Here is a 16,319-nt window from a genome sequence, read left to right as displayed (position 1 = left end):
TTCTGAGAAATACAGTTTCAGCCTAGCCAACTGACACATCACAAAGTCATCACATACAGATTCAAAGGACCTAACAAATTTCAAGCAGAATATATGCAAAGAAATTGCACATAACCACAGTACAGGTAGTCCCTGAAGTATTTGAGTTACCACAAACCCCCCTTACGACCTTCAGTTTTTTTTATTTATATATTTTTAAATGTATGTATTAAAATGTATCTATAAGTTTATAGGTAATGTTTTCAACTCGCAAAGACGAAGATTGGATTTATAAAGATACTGATAATAAAAGGCAATACCAATGAAAACTTAAAAAAAAAAAAAGGCATATTCAACTTATGTCAGACCTGACAGGGTCAGAACCGACTTACAACGGAGTAGTCGGGATGGAACCCCGTCATAAATTGGGGACTACTTGTGTATTGAAAGTGCAGAAAACCAGTTATGCTAGATGGAGTGGGCGGGGGAGGCTGCGAGGGCAAAGAGGCTTCCAGTACCGAAACCTCGGACCAACCCTTGTCCTAGGACTCACTGGCCTGGAGGCAGAATGAAAACCACAACTCCCAGCAACCCTAGGCCCAAAGCAGGGGCGCGGCCAAAGGCGTGTGGGCGGGGCCTCAATAAAACCCCTCCTTGGCGGGGGGGGGGGGCCTGGGCTAATCTTCCACGAGGAGCATCTCGGGAAGTGGCGGGAGCTGCCGCTATGGCGGCGCAGCAGGAGCCAGGACCGCCGCAGGAGAAAGGAGATCAGCCGGAGAAAGGAGCGCAGGTGATGGATGGGTCGGGAGTGGGGATTTAGAGATTCCTGGAACCGGCGTCTTTGACACAACCTCCCCTGACAGCGGACCTCCTGGGAACCTTGTCTACCTTTTCTGTCTCCCTCCGTCGACACGTCCATCTTTAGTGCCGCCTTCAGGACCTGCAAGCTCCTTCTTCTCGGTAGACCCACCAGGAAAGAGCGTTTCCTTTCCTTCCCGGGCCTTTAACTTGCTTGTACTCGGGCTGGGAGAGGCGTTTAGAAGCCGGCTAGTAGGAATCCCTTCCCAACAGACAGGAGTGGGATTTTTGAACCCAAACCTACCTGCCAGTCTATCCTCGCCCTTCGCTGCTGCTTCCTCCTAGAATTTCCGCACCTGAGCTGCTTGCATGCGCCGCATCCCATCTCTGGGAGCTTACAGAGACTACGGGGGTTATGATGCTTTGAGGACAACTCATTTTCAGACTGCATATATAAGAATGCTTTCACATCTGTGTATTGAGCTTACGGTTTTTCGAGTGATACAAATTATTAATATAAACTGCGTTTTGTAGCTTCGGGAGAGAATGGATTTTTCTGTGGTTTTGCGCCATTGTTTATTGGGCCTATCACTTTTTTAGTTTTTTCTTGACACTTGCTATCTCCCTAGACAAATTAGGACGTGAAGGGGATGCCAGGATATTCATAGAAAACGTTTAGTTTGCTTTTGGTCACTTCTCTGTCGTATTTGCTTAGGGTCATTCCACTGAACAAAACTTTCAATGTCTTCCTTTTAATGGTTAGGTAGCTGCCTGGTTGAAAAAAATATTTGGAGATCATCGCATTCCACAATATGAGGTGAATCCACGGACCACAGAGATTCTGTATCACCTTTCAGAACGCAACAAGGCCCGGGACAGGGATGTCTCCCTGGTAATAGAGGACTTGAAACAGAAAGCAAGCGAATATGAATCAGAAGGTGAGATTAATTCCAGAGTTTGAAAACATGATAACCAGAGGTGACCACATTTTAACCCTAAAGAATAGAAGATTAATTTTAGTGTAGACTACAGTCATGGCGTTGCCTAACATCCATGATACATTATATGAAGTAGGACGTTATGTGATTTGGTTGTTGTGCGACCACCGTAGTATGTAGTATATAACCTTATGGGACCACGGACGTATATGTGGTCGGACATTGCCCCAGTGGACATTATGTGGTGCATGACTGTAATTGTTAGCTTTGCTTCATTATTTTACTCAGATTTGCCTCCTACTCTTGTCATTGTAACTTTCTTAAATCCTAAATCTCACGACAGTACACACTTGCTTAAATATTTTATTGGTATTCTGATAGAAAAAAAGTAAGTTCTAGAACTTGTTAACCTGACACACAGATGCCGTTGTGATTTGGTCTATCACCTATCCTCATGCTTTAGTCATAATGAGCTATTAAGACATCTGCAGTGCTCTGCCATGAACTGTTAGACTTGACAAATCACCCCATTTCTGTGTACTCAGGATTACACTAGCATTTTCTGTTGGGCAAATGACATTTGAAAAAGTACATTCAGGACTATTTTTATAATACAAGCCACAAAAATAAAGATTGATAAAAATCTTTTTAGGTGGTGAGAATATACAAAAGAGAAAAGAAGTGGGGCCTCCATTTGCCCTATGTTTAACCAGGTGGATTGACGTCTATTACATATGATGTTTTGAATGTAACTCGATCTATATTGTAGTTCTATTACATATTTGCTCTTTCCACAATTAAAAAAAATTAACATAGGATAAAATTGCCTTTTTGATTTGGTGTACAGTTCTATGAGTTTTGACACAAATATAAATTCTGGAGCCATCATCACAGTCAGGATACAGAACAGTTTCATCACCCCAAAGCTCCCTTGTGCTGCCCCTTTGTAGTCATACTCTCCCATATAGATGGTTTTAAAATTGTTTTGTTTTTAAATAATTTTATTTTGTCGTTATTAAAATATTGTATGAGGAAAAGAGCATTGAGTCTAGAAAAATTTTGTTTTGTAATAGCTTTTTTTGTCTGTTTCTGTAAACCAGAAATCTAAGAATTTTCAAAGTAAAATGATTTAGTTCTGTCTTTAAGCTCAAGCACCATTTACAGTGACAAATATTAAATAGCAAATGTTTCTGTTAATGTGTTGAGTTCTGTCAAGTCGATTCTCACTCATACGACCTTTTAGGACAGAGTAGAACAGATTTTCCTAGGCTGTAATCTTTACGGGAGCGGAACTTCAGGTCTTTTTTTCTCCCAAGGAGCTGCTCTTGGGTTCGAACCAACAACCTTTTGGTTAGTGGCAAAGCGCTTAACCATTGCACCACCGAGGCTCCTTCTGTTAATATAGAATGTTGTTAATATAAACCAAAAAAACCAAACCTGTTGCTGTTGTCAATTCCAACTCATAGCGACCCTATAGGATAGAGGAGAACTGCCCCATATGGTTTCCAAGGAGCAGGTGGTGGATTCGAACTGCCAACCTTTTGGTTAGCAGCCAAGCTCTTAACCACTGTGCCACCAGGGATAGAATTCTGTTAATATAGACTACAGAATTTTGGCACAATTTTCCATATTAAGGTATCTATAAGAGCCCTGTCAACATCAGTCTCAGTGAACTATGTATAGTCATGCATTTTCATCATTCCTTCTCTTTCCTAAGTTTTCCCTCTTTTTAGTCAGTGAAAGTGTCATACAGTAAACATAAAATCAGTGGAACTTTGAAACAAGTGTAGATTCATGTGTATTGCAGAGGATGAGGACAAACCACCTCAGTTTGTAATTTGAAAAATTCTGAGTCGTGATACCATATTGCTTTCTGGACTTGAATGACTTTTGAGTTAAAAATCATAAGAAAATCATACAAATCATTATTAAGGTGAATTTTTTATTACTGCAAAATACAATGCTTTGCGGCACAGGAGATTGGACCACTTTGGAAATATTTTCAGGAGTTAAAAAGGATGTACAAATTTTGTATGAAGTAGTCTTTTTATAATCATAAGGAATTCAGATGAAGCTAGTTAAACCACATTCTTCATGCTGCCATATCTTTAGTTGGGGAGGAAAACAAGAAGCAATTCCAGAGTGTTTCTTGGTTCTATTCTACTCTCAAGGCTAAGTTGATTTCTTAGGTGAAGATATCAAACTTCAAGTTTTATGGAAGATCAAATCATCATCATTTTTTATTATTAATCGTGATGGATCTGCTAACAAAGAAAACTGAGTTCTGCTACTTGTTTGTACACAAATGTTAATACCGTACCTGGAAGGTCACTGGTAGGTCATCTAATATTTTTCATTGAATTGAAGGTAGCTAAAGATAGTATGGAACAGTAGTTCTCAATCAAGGGCAATTTGGGGACATTTGGCAATGTCTAGAGATAGTTTTGGTTGTCTTAACCTGAAGCTGGAGGGATGCTACTGGCATCTAGTGGGTAGAAGTCTGGGATGCTGCTAAACATCCTATAATGCACAGGAAAGCCCCCTAAACAGAGTTATCCAGCCCAAAACATCGGTAGTGCCAAGTTTGAGAAACCCTGGTATAGAAAAAGAAATTTTTCTTTAGCTTTAGAAACTACCACCAATACTGGTTGACATGTTTAAAGGCATTTCTGAATTCTTTGAAGGGAATAATCAGATTAGGAAAAAAAAAATGAACAGGATATGTAAGTGCTTAGGCTCTAGCAATTCTTAGTTTGTGCTCAAGAGTTTCTGGCCAAACTCGAAGGATAAAATCCTTCTGTTTGGGGATGTACTGTGGTGTTTTCTGCCGTGCAGGGACTTTGGAAACTGCCTGGGGGTCTATGAGAAGACCTCAACTTTAATACCTGTTACAGTCTGTTAAGCAGATGTATTTGAGTGTCAGTCAAAGATTATTGTCCTATACTCAGGTTCATCTTAGTTTTAAAGAAATATAGTTGACCAGTTTAGGGGCTAAAGGCCACACTTACCCTAATTAGGGAATATTAGAGAAAGCTTAACTGCTTTAAATTTCAAAACAAAACAAAAAAAACCTTCCTGTAGATAATTGGCATATTTGACACATATATTTTTAGTTATTGAATACAGTGAACCTGAAACTTAAAACAGTCACCAACTGGCATCATTGCTCATTATATTTGATTCACTTATACTCAGTGTATCCATTTTTCTGAAGTGATAAAGTTCTCAAGGACAAATTCTTACAATGTTTTTGTAATAAAATACTTTATGGTCTGTAGGATGAATTCATGCACTGTTTTCCAGAAGGCAAGCCAAAAATCACATTTAGAATATTATGACAACTGTTTTCTCAATGATATTCAGTCTTTGTCAGAAGATCTCCAAGAGGAGTTTTTTTTTTTTTTTTTAATTCAAGTTTAATTCAGGCACCAGAAATAGCTTCCTGAAAATCAGGAATTAGTAAAATAGCCCGTTGTTCACTCCCAAACAACTAAGTAGGCTTTGCCCATCAGCGTAGTCTCTTAACTGACATATTTGTAAAACGAGTTTTTCTATATTTCTGAATTTGAAAACAAAGTCTTATGCTAGGCTCAGTTATTAATATGATTTACACCATGCCCTGTAATAATAATGAAAATAGCCAATAGTTGTGTGGTTATCATGTACTAAACACTGGAAGAAGTACTTAACATGTGTTCATTAATTCTCAAAACAATCCTGTGAGGTAGGTTTTATGAGGTACCCCGTCATGCAGATGAGAAAACTGAGGCCCAGAGAAGTTAAGTCACTTTGTCAAAGTCCCATAACTAGTAAGTGGTGGAGCTGAGATTTGAATCAAGACATTCTGGTTCCAGAGCCCATACCATTATGCTATCCTCAAATTTCTGATCATTTAGGTTGGAAACTTTGTGGCTTATAAATACCAGTACCAGTTGGAGAGGTGGGGGGTGGGGGTGCAGTGCCTGAGGTCTTCTTGGTTTGCCTTTCCTGGCATATATCCACTGCCTCATGAACTGGGGCAAGGCCAGTCAAAGCCCCAGAATTCTCAGCATGCTGCCCCCAAGGTAGATACACTGTTATATGAGTGGAAGCTGGGCAGAAGAAGGGAGCCCACCCCTCTGACTATACTCCCCTGGGACAGCCTCAGCAGCAGGCAGCTGGCATCAGGATGAGAATTGCTGAAATCCTGCTTCTCCTGGGAAGAAAGGCCTCTGACTGGGAGCGTGGGAGAAAGGGAGTCTGTGTTTTTGGCTCTAGCAGTCTAGGGTGGAATCTCTGCCTCAGTGAGCTGGAAGAGGGAGGGAGAGGGTGGTCTTGGTTTAAATACCTTTCTATAGATTTTCTTGAATAGTTTCTTCATTTGCTGTATGACTTTAGGACCATTTCTAGAGGCTTAAAAAAAATTTTTAAATAATTTTCATCAGTTTTCTCTGGGGAGAGGGTCAGTGGAGCTCCTCACACTATGATGCGGTAAGTCGATCTCCTGATTGATTTTTGACAAAAGTGATAAGACAGTTCAATGGAAGAAAGAATAGTCTTTTGAACTAATGGTTCTGGAACAACTAGATTATCTACATGCACAAGAATGGAGCTGGACCTTTACCTCACACCATATATAAAAACTAACTCAAAATGAATCAAAGACATAAACGTAAGAGCTAAACGTAAAGCTCTTAGATGAGAACTTTGGTATATATATTTCTGACCTTGGATTTGGCAATGATTTCTTAGATACGACACCAAAGCACAGCAACAAGAGAAAAAATAGGTAAGCCAACAAAACTTTTTTTCTCAAAGGACACCATCAAGAAAGTGAAAAGACAATCCAAAGAATGGGAGAAAATATTTGGAAATCATACCTCTTAAGGGACTTGTATTCAGAAAATAGAAATAACTCTTCCAACTCAGTAATAAATAGACAAATGACCCCATTTAAAAATGGCTAAAAGATGGATATGAATGGACATTTCTCCAAAGAAGGTATACAAATGGCCAACAAGCAAATGAAAATATGCTCAGCATCTTCAGGGAAATGCAAATCAAAACCATGATGAAATGCCACCTTACATCCATTAGGATGGCTAGAATCAAAAAGTCAGATAACAAGTACTGGTGGGGATGTAGAGAAATTGGAACTCTCATACACTGCTAGTGGATATATAAAATGGTACAGTTCCATTGGAAAACAGTCTGGCAGTTCCTCAGATGGTTAAACATAGATTTTTCATAAGACTCAGCAAATCTGCTCCTAGGTATATACCTAAGAAGAATGAAACCATATGTCCACATAAAAGTATGTCCATGAATGTTCATAGCAGCATTATTCACAATAGGCAAAAAATGGAAACAACCCAAATGAACATCCACTCATGAATGAATAAATAAACTATGTGTCATGGATTGAATTGTGTCCCCCAGAAATATCTGTCAACTTGGCTAGGTCATGATTCCCAGTATTGTATGATTGTCTACCATTTTATTATCTGATGTGATTTCCCTGTGTGTTGTAAATGCTCTATCACTATGATGTAATACGATGGATTAGCGGCAGTTATATTGATGAGGTAGGTATACAAGATTAGATAGTGTCCTAAGTCAATCTCTTTTGAGATATAAAAGAGAGAAGCGAACAGAGAGACAGGGACCTCAAACCACCAAGAAAGCGTGCCAGGAGCAGAGCACATCCTTTGGACCTGAGGTTCCTGCACTAAGATGCTCCCAGAACAAGGGAAGACTGATGACAATGACCTTCCTCCAGAGCCAAGAAGAGAAAGCTTTCCCCTGGAGCCAATGCCCTGAATTTGGACTTGTAGCCTACTAGACGGTGAGAGAATAAATTCCTCTTTGTTAAAGCCACCCGCTTGGGGTATTTCTGTTATAAAAGCACTAGATGACTAAGACACTATGCTATATCCATATAGTGGAATGTTCCTAGGCAATAAAAAGAAATGAAGTACTGATACATGCTACCACATGGATAAACCTTGAAAGTGTTACATTAAGTGAAAGGTCTCAGGCACAAGAACCATATATAGTATGATTCCATTTATTTGAAATGCCCAGAATAGGTAAATTCCACAGAGACAAAAGGTCAGTAGTTTGAATCCACCAGCTGCTCCAAGGAGACCCTATGGGGCAGTTCTACTCTGTCCTATAGGGTTGCTATGAGTTGGAATCAACTTGACCGCAATGGGTTTTTTGGTTTATAGAGACCTGAAGTAGATTAGTCATTGCCTAGAAGTTGGGAGATGATGGCTAAGAGGTATGGAGGTTTCTTTTTGGGGTGATGAAAGTGCTCTAAAATTGTGGTGATGGCTGCATAGCTCTGAATATACTAAAAGCCATTGAATTGTATATTATATATGGGTGAATTCCATGGTATGTGAATTATACCTCAATAAAGCTGTTCAAAACAAAACATCTTAGTTACTGTGGAACTCATATCTTTTCAGCTAAGCATCTTCAAGACCTTCTCATGGAGAGTGTGAATTTTTCCCCCGCCAGTCTCTCTAGCACAGGTTCCAGGTATCTGAATGCTTTGGTTGACATTGCAGTGGTGCTTGAAACAAAGGATACCTCACTAACTAGGTAATTCTTGTGACGGTTTTCATTTCTGCTTTCATATATGCTGAGAACTTTTTCATTCTCTGGATAATTCTACATAGACAATAATAAATGCAAAAACACTGACTTTAACTCTTTAGCTTTGCTAGTGAGTATAATTAATTCAGATACATTTGACGTTGGTTAATTTTTAGTATGTTATTCTAGGATTACGTTTCTAAAGTTTGGTTCTCAGATATATGTGGGGAGGGATTAGGTATCACTTACACTGTTCCCCATAAACAATAAGAAAAGCAGTAGACTAAGTGATCTGGTTGAGAGAAGTGAATTTTGGTCATGGACCAACCCTGTTGGGTAGAGTAGTTAGGGCTTTTCATTCTTTATGACAGACATTTCAGCTATATACTGACATGATTCTTCTAACAACCTTAAGAGGAAACTGAGGCTCAAGAGCGCTGAAATAGCATCTAAGCTAGTAAGCGGCAGAGTTGGGGTTCCAACCTAGTATGACTCCACAGTCTGTATTACTGGTAGCCATATTTTAGCTGGATCTCTGCTGGCGCAGTGAATAAGAGTTTGGCTACTTGGCACAACTGAACTAACCCAAAAGCTAAGAAATTTCCTGAACATAACCAAACAATTCAAGGGACAGAGTAGCAGGGGCTGGTGTCTGGAGACCATGGTTTTGGGGGACATCTAGGTCAGTTGGCGTAACAAAGTTTATTAAGAAAATGTTCTGCATACCACTTTCGTCAGTGGTGTCTGGGGTCTTAAAAGCTAGCGAGTGGCCATCTAAGATGCATCAATTGGTCCCAACCCACCTGGAGCAAAGGAGAATGAATAACACCAAAGACACAAGGAAACTATTAGCCCTAGAGACAAAAGGGCCGCATAAACCAGAGACTGCATCAGCCTGAGACCAGAAGAACTAGATGGTGCCCAGCTACCACCAATGACCGCCCTGACAGGGAACACAAAGGAGAGTCCCTGATGGAGCAGGAGAAAAGTTTTGAGCAGAACTTAAATTTATGCAAAAAGACCAGACGTAATGGTCTGACTGAGACTGGAGGAACCCCAGAAGGCATGGCCCCCAGGACGCTCTGTTAACCCAGAACTAAAACCATTCCCAAAACCCACTCTTCAGACAAAGATTAGACCGGAGTATAAAACATAAAATAATACTCATGGAAAATGTACTTCTTAGTTCAAGTAGACACACGAGACTAAATGGGCGGCTTCTGTCCAGAAGCTGGATGAGAAGGCGGAAAGGACAGGAGCTGATTGGAGGGACACAGGAAACCCGGGGTGGAAAGGAGGAATGTGCTATCACATTATAGGGATTGCATCCGGTGTCACATAACAATATGTGTATAAATATTTGTATGAGAAATTAACTTGAGCTGTAAACTTTCACCTAAAGCACAATTTAAAAAAAAAAAAAAAAGTTCAGCTACTAACCAAAAGGCTGGCAGTTCAAATCCACCAGCCACTCCTTGGAAACCCTGTGGGGCAGTTCTACTCTGTCCTATAGGGTAGCTATGAGTCAGAATCAACTCAGTGGCAACGGGTTTTTTTGTTTGTTTACCACTCTTATCATTATAATCAGAGAACTGCACAGCTGTTCTTCTTAATTGCATTTGTAAGGGCTTGGAATTTATTTATATGCTCAAAGAGAGGTGTTTTAACTAGAAGAACATGTTGGCTGTATGGCAGCAATCTAACCTTGAATTAGGTCAGTTCAACAGACACCAAATACCAGTTACATCCCAGGTATTATGGTATAAGCATGGGGAGGCAGAGATGAATGGTAACCACCTTTAAGGACAGTCTCTGCTCAGAGTCAAATAAGCGATATGGACAAACTATGATATAATGTGACAGCTGCAACAATACAAGAAAGTGCAAGCTGTAGCTGGGTAGCACAGAGAAAGGAGTGGTGATTTCCAGGAAGGCAGGAATTTTACCTGAGTTTTGAAGGACAAGTGGAAATCTAGCGGCTGAGGAAGGGCATTCCAGGGAATGGGAAGAGCATGTAAAAAATGCATAGAGGTATGAAACAGAGTGGTCGTGTAAGAATCCACATAGATTATATGACCCAGCAATTCCACTCCTAAGTATACACCCAAAAGAATTGAAAGCAGGGACTCAAATAGACAGCTGGACGCCAGTGTTCATTGTGGCATTGTTCACTATAGCTAAAAGGTGGAAACAGCCCTAGTGTCCATCAACAGATGAATAAACATGTGGTGTATCTATACAATGGAATATTATTCAGCAATAAAGAGAAATAAAGTTCTGATATATGCTGTGATATGGATGAACCTAACAATAATTAGGCTGAGTAAAATAAGTCAAATATTGTATTATCCCACTTATATGAAATACCTCGAATAGGCAAGTTTATAGAGACCAAAGTTTATTAGTGGTTACCAGAGGTGGGTGGGAGGGTAAAAAGGAGGTATTGCTTAATGGGTACAGAGTTTCTGTTACGAGTGATGAAAAATTCTGGAAACAAATAGTGGTGATGGTTGTACAACACGGTAAACATAATATCACTAAATGGTACATCACAAGATAGTTGAAATGGCGAATGCTTTGTATTATATATTTCACCACAATAAAAATACATATTTAAAAAAAAGGAATCCATACAGAGGTAAAATAATTTTTATAAATGAGGGATAATTATAGTTATTGTCATTAATGTCCATTTATGTGACCAGATTTTTCTTTTAGTTTTATTCCTGCAGTGAATGATTTGACCTCGGATCTTTTTCATACCAAATCCAAAAATGAAGAAATCAAGCTTGAATTGACAAAACTTGAAAATAATCTAACTGGAACTTTAGTATTAGAAAAATGTCTACAAGAGTAAGTAATTGAATTGGAAGTGGTAACAGTTTTACAGAGCTTCAAACCATTTCGGTCCAGTTCAAACCCCTGCTGAGAATTTGCATTTCCACCCTAGATATACGGAATCAGAATCTATATTTTAACAAGACCCCCAGGCAATTCTTATGTATGATAAATTTTGAGAACCGCTCTCTGCTAGTGGTTCTCAGAATTGGTCCCTAACAAGCAACATTAGCATCACTGGGAATTCGTTAGAAATGCAGATTCTCAGCAGGGGTTGAACTGGACTGAATTGGTTGGAAGCCCTGCAATTTTAGCTTGGCAATAGGTATGATTTTTAAAAGAACATGTGAGGAAATGGAGCCCATAAAATATTTTTGAAGTAGAAGATGACTAAGGTGGAGGTGGGGGTGGTTGGGTACGGATTTACTTTACTTCATACAATTTACTTTTTTGCATTTCTTACAATTAACGTGGGTTTTTAAATGTATGTGAATTTTTCATTTTGTATTGTACAACTGAAAGGCACATTCTATTTTGTTGCCTTTTCTTATTATAGCTCTGGTATCTTTCTTTTGATGCTATGGATCTTCCTTAGGTCCCTGGACCTCCATAAATTAGAGGCTGTGGATCAGGAGTACGTATATGTAGAAGTAATTTGGTGGCGTATAAATTCATTCAGCAAATATCGGATATTTATATGCAAGGCAGTATGACGTGTCACATTTAGTAGACAGGCCTTGGCGCCTCCATATTTCACATTGGCTTTAGGATATATTAAGACACTCTTCAGAAGATTTACTCTCTCTAATTATATTTGGCATAGGTTAATCTTAAAATTATTTTGTATTTCTTGAGTAAAATCTTAGATGGTGATGTACAGGGCCAATGACCTGGAAGAATGCATGGTAGCTAGACTGGGATGTAAAATTTATGGGAGATAATCCATCAAGTAGGTTATCTACAATTCAGTAATTCAGATTTGCATCCAAAAAGTGGTAGAGTTTGTTTTTCTATAATAATTTCACTGAGAAGAAAATTTTTTTTTAACTTTACTTTCTGAAGGGATCTCAAGAAAGCAGAGCAGCATCTCTCTACAGAAAGGGCCAGAGTTGACCATCGTCTTCAGAACATGGACTTCCTAAAAGCAAAATCAGAGGAGTTCAGATCTGGGATCAAAGCCGCAGAGGTTTGTATGAAGGACTGAATACAGTGAGTTTTCTTTTATACTTTCTCCTTCACAACTAGGCAGTATTATTACTCCCTTTTTACAGATGATGGAACTAAAGCATAGGGAACATAGGTAACTTGTCCATTGTTACATAGCTACATAGTAGCAGATGGAGATCCAAACCCCAGGTGCTCAGGCTCTTAAGCCTTGTACCTGTATCGCCACAAATATGTTAGTGGGGAAGTGATTCATTCATAAAAGTCTTGGATGTACATTCAGTTTTTCATCTTTGCCACATAAATTCTCTTTACTGTTTTATATGTTGAAAACATTTCATGATGGTCACTTTGAAAATACTTTTTTTCACTGAACCCCCTTTTTCTGTAATTGTAGGAACAACTTTCAGCCAGAGGCATGGATGCTTCTCTATCTCACCAGTCACTAGTGGCACTATCAGAGGTGAGATTATTTTAACCTAATTCACCTTTCATTAGAATACTGGTCCAGAGTGTGCTTTTTCATTTCGTTTCTTTTTACAGAGCTTTAATTCACTATTGAACTGATTTATTTTTTATACTTTATGTTCACCAGTATTTATATCTTTCTTACTTCTTTAGCTGTGTATTTCTTCACATTTATTTGGTTTCCTTTACTTATTACTGTAGGCTAGAAACTCCTTGCTGCAGTCAGTTATATATTATTGATTTGTTTATTAAACCAGTATTTATTGAGGGACTATATGCCAACCATCTCGGTGCTGATATTTCTTCTCTTTCAGTGTACAATAAAAATGCAGATACCAAAACACCTCTAGTTTCCAAGTACAGTTCTGGATTTTTAGTTTGTATTAAAGTTTTTACCTATTTGGGTAGGAAATAGCAGAAAAAGGGGGTTTTGATTTATATCGTTGTTTGTAAGATTTCTTTTGACTTTCATTCTTGTAATCTAAAGTTTACCATTCAAAATATATATTTGAGACTCTGGTTGTTCCTGTATGTTCTGATTCGTATATTTTCCTGTTCTCAGAAAACATACTTAAATCCTATTCTTAATAAGTGGGAGTATAACTTTTCCATTTTAAGCATCTTACAAGTATTGTCTCTATTGGAAGTGAGTTTATTCATTTATCATTGAAGCTCTTTATTAGATACAGTATTTTAAAATATCATAACTTAATGCTTTATTGTGTTTTATTTCAGAAACTGCTGTATTTAGTTGCATTGTAAATGTCCCTATTACTCTGTGACTCTTTCTTTGTTTTACCCCCAGAAACTGGCAGAACTAAAACGACAGACTAGACCTTTGAAGAAAAAATTGGAATCCTATTTAGATTTAATGCCGGTAATTATTCTTATGAATTGAAAAAAAAAATCATCTTCTCCAGCCTCCTCCAAGGGCACTACATTTTCATGAAAATAGTGGGTCCATGTTTAGAGATTTAAAGTCAGTTGTGAGTTTCAGTATTACATGTACACTGGGTATACTTTCTGTAAGGTTTTTTGCCTTTTGTAAAAGGTCGTTATGTTTTTCCCTCAAGCCAAACTGAGACAATATAACCTTTCCTTGTTTTACTTTTCTTTAAAAGAATCCATCTCTTGCTCAAGTGAAAATTGAAGAAGCAAAGAGAGAATTGGTAAGTAGTTCTATTTTTTTCTTTAGATTTTTTTTTAAAGAAATAAACTAAACACTGATAGAGCGAAAGCTCCTTTCATGCTTCTTCTTTCCTTCCTCCTCAGAGGTAAACTACAGTCCCAAAGTTGCTGTGTATCATTCCATGCATGTTTTAGTACTTTTTTGACTTGTGTGTGTATATATATATATTTTTTTTCATAAAAAATACACAGTGGTGTTTTATGTTTTTTAAAAATTTGCACAAATTTTCTTCGGTGGAAAATGCAAAAAAAAAAAAACTACTGCTGTCGAGTCGATTCCAAGTCATAGCAACCCTATAGGATAGAGTAGAACTGCCTCATAGGGTTTCCAAGGCAGCAGCTAGTGTATTTGAACCACTGACCTTTTGGTTTGCAGCTGAGCGCTTTAACCACTGTGCTGCCAGGGCTCCTTGATAGCAACTGCATAAGAGCTGAAAAATGGAGGACTTTTCTAAGCTATGGCAAATGATGAGGAGTACCACAGGCTAGTCAGGAGTATGCTATGGAAGATAGCGTTGAAAAGGTCAACTGGTTTATGATTTAAAGCGCCTTAAATATAAAAAGGGTTGAGCTTGGAGGCTGTAGGGAAGCCCTAAAAGTTGCTGTGTGTTGCCTAGTTTTGTTTTTTAAGCTGAAGAGAAATGTGATCAAAGCTATGCATTTTGGTCAGGCCAGTGCTTTAGGAAGATTATTCTGGAAGCAGTGTATAGGGTGGATCAGAAGAGGGAGAAAGGAAATTACAGAAACCAGTTGGCTTATTTAGGCTAGATGAGAATGAGGACAGTGGCAATGAGAATAGAAAAGAGGGGATGCGAGAGACATCGTAGAAGTCTGTTGCTTAAGAGGTAAAGATTAGAAAAATCTGTTCATGTATTTTTACACTGATTCGTCTCTCTAAAATGTTTTTTTCCCCTCTTCAGATGTTTATTAGAATCAGAAGTCTGAAAACTTTTTGTAGAGGGTGGGGGTGGGGGTAGGGAGCATTTAGGTGTAAAAGCAAGGGAGTATCAAAAAACATATTTGATATTCATAATGGTATTTTTTATTTCAGTTTTAATGTTTATTTTTGCTTGTTTTATTTTAAATAATATTTGAAGTTAGAACACCTGTCTTATTTCCTTATTTATTTCCTGATCTTTGGTGTTCCTTTCTCTTATTAGGATACCATTGAAGCTGAACTTACACAGAAAGTGGAGATGATGGAACTGTGACCGCAGCCAAATGAACATCGTTTTTCCTAACGGTAAATTGAATAGGGCTTCAAAGAATGTTTTTTCGCTTGGCATTCCTTAGTGACTTAATTTCTGTGTTCTTAGATGAGATAATAACGTCATTATTGATAGAATACTGGTTTCTGCTTGTATATTGCATTTTTGTGCCCAAGTACAAAACAGTGTTTGTATTTAAAAAAAAAAATTTCTCTCTCCTTTTTTTTTTTTTAAGAATAAAAATGCCTTTTCTCTTGGTTGTTGGTTTTCTCGGTTGCTGGTTGATAAGTATCTTTCAACAGATCCATTGGGTGAATGCTATGTCAGTTGTCATGCATCCGCTTGGTGGGTCAGGTAAAGTGACAGGGAAGGGTCCGCAACTCCAGTTATGTTTCTCCCACTCTCTTCCCTCTCCTGGGTTCTGCTGTTGTCCTTTCTGATCAGCTCACCTGCCTTCCTCCAAATGTTAATACATGCAGGAATTTCATTTATGGAAAAGATCTTTTAAATCAATAGTCGAAAAATGGATAATTCAATACATGGTGCAGGATCCATACTTTATACCTTACGTCGGGATGAACTCCAGAAACCAGAGGTTTAAATGTAAAAAATTTTAAAATAAGGGTAATACAGGCAATCCTTGGGTTATGAACATATGACTTAAGGACAACTCATACTTGCCCTTTAATGTTATGTAAATTTGTCCTCACTCTGAATTAGACTGGACTACAAGACATAAAATAATACTCGTGAAGAGAGTGCTTCTTCGCTCAAGTGATATATGAGACTAAATGGGCAGCTCCTGTCCGGAGGCGAGATGAGAAGGCAGAAAGGGTTAGGAGCTGGTTGAATAGACATGGGAAATCCGAGGTGGAAAGGAGGAGTGTGCTGTCACATTATAGGGAGAGCAACTAGTGTTATATAACAATGTGTATATAAATTTTTGTATGGGAAATGAACCTGAACTGTACACTTTCACTTAAAGCACGATAAAAAAAAATTTATCCTCACTTTGAAACGACTGAACCAACCCATACTCACAACAAATTCCTCACAATTACCTTCACTTGATGAACTAAAGTAAGGCACTTGTTCTGACTTACCTACAAATTCAACTTAAAGACACAGTTACGAACAGATCTCATTCGTAACCTGG

The 16,319-nt window shown here is 38.3% G+C and overlaps 1 protein-coding gene across 1 annotated transcript; it reads left to right on the top strand.

The window, feature by feature from the left end:
* Nucleotides 1-644: 644 nt before the first annotated feature.
* Nucleotides 645-15,349, top strand: LOC101343791 (HAUS augmin-like complex subunit 1). The gene is made up of 9 exons (XM_004380917.2): nucleotides 645-769; nucleotides 1,541-1,715; nucleotides 8,168-8,303; nucleotides 11,016-11,150; nucleotides 12,198-12,321; nucleotides 12,697-12,762; nucleotides 13,573-13,644; nucleotides 13,889-13,936; nucleotides 15,116-15,349. Exons 1-9 carry the CDS (start codon nucleotides 704-706, stop codon nucleotides 15,164-15,166), a joined length of 873 nt encoding a protein of 290 aa, XP_004380974.1. The 5' UTR covers nucleotides 645-703; the 3' UTR covers nucleotides 15,167-15,349.
* The last annotated feature ends 970 nt before the right edge of the window (nucleotides 15,350-16,319 follow it).

The sequence above is a fragment of the Trichechus manatus genome, unplaced genomic scaffold, assembly GCF_000243295.1.
Source record: "Trichechus manatus latirostris isolate Lorelei unplaced genomic scaffold, TriManLat1.0 scaffold00078, whole genome shotgun sequence".
NCBI classification, from domain to species: Eukaryota; Metazoa; Chordata; class Mammalia; order Sirenia; family Trichechidae; genus Trichechus; species Trichechus manatus.
The sequence above is the reverse complement of the archived record's forward strand: the minus strand, read 5'-3'. Positions and strand labels throughout refer to the sequence as shown.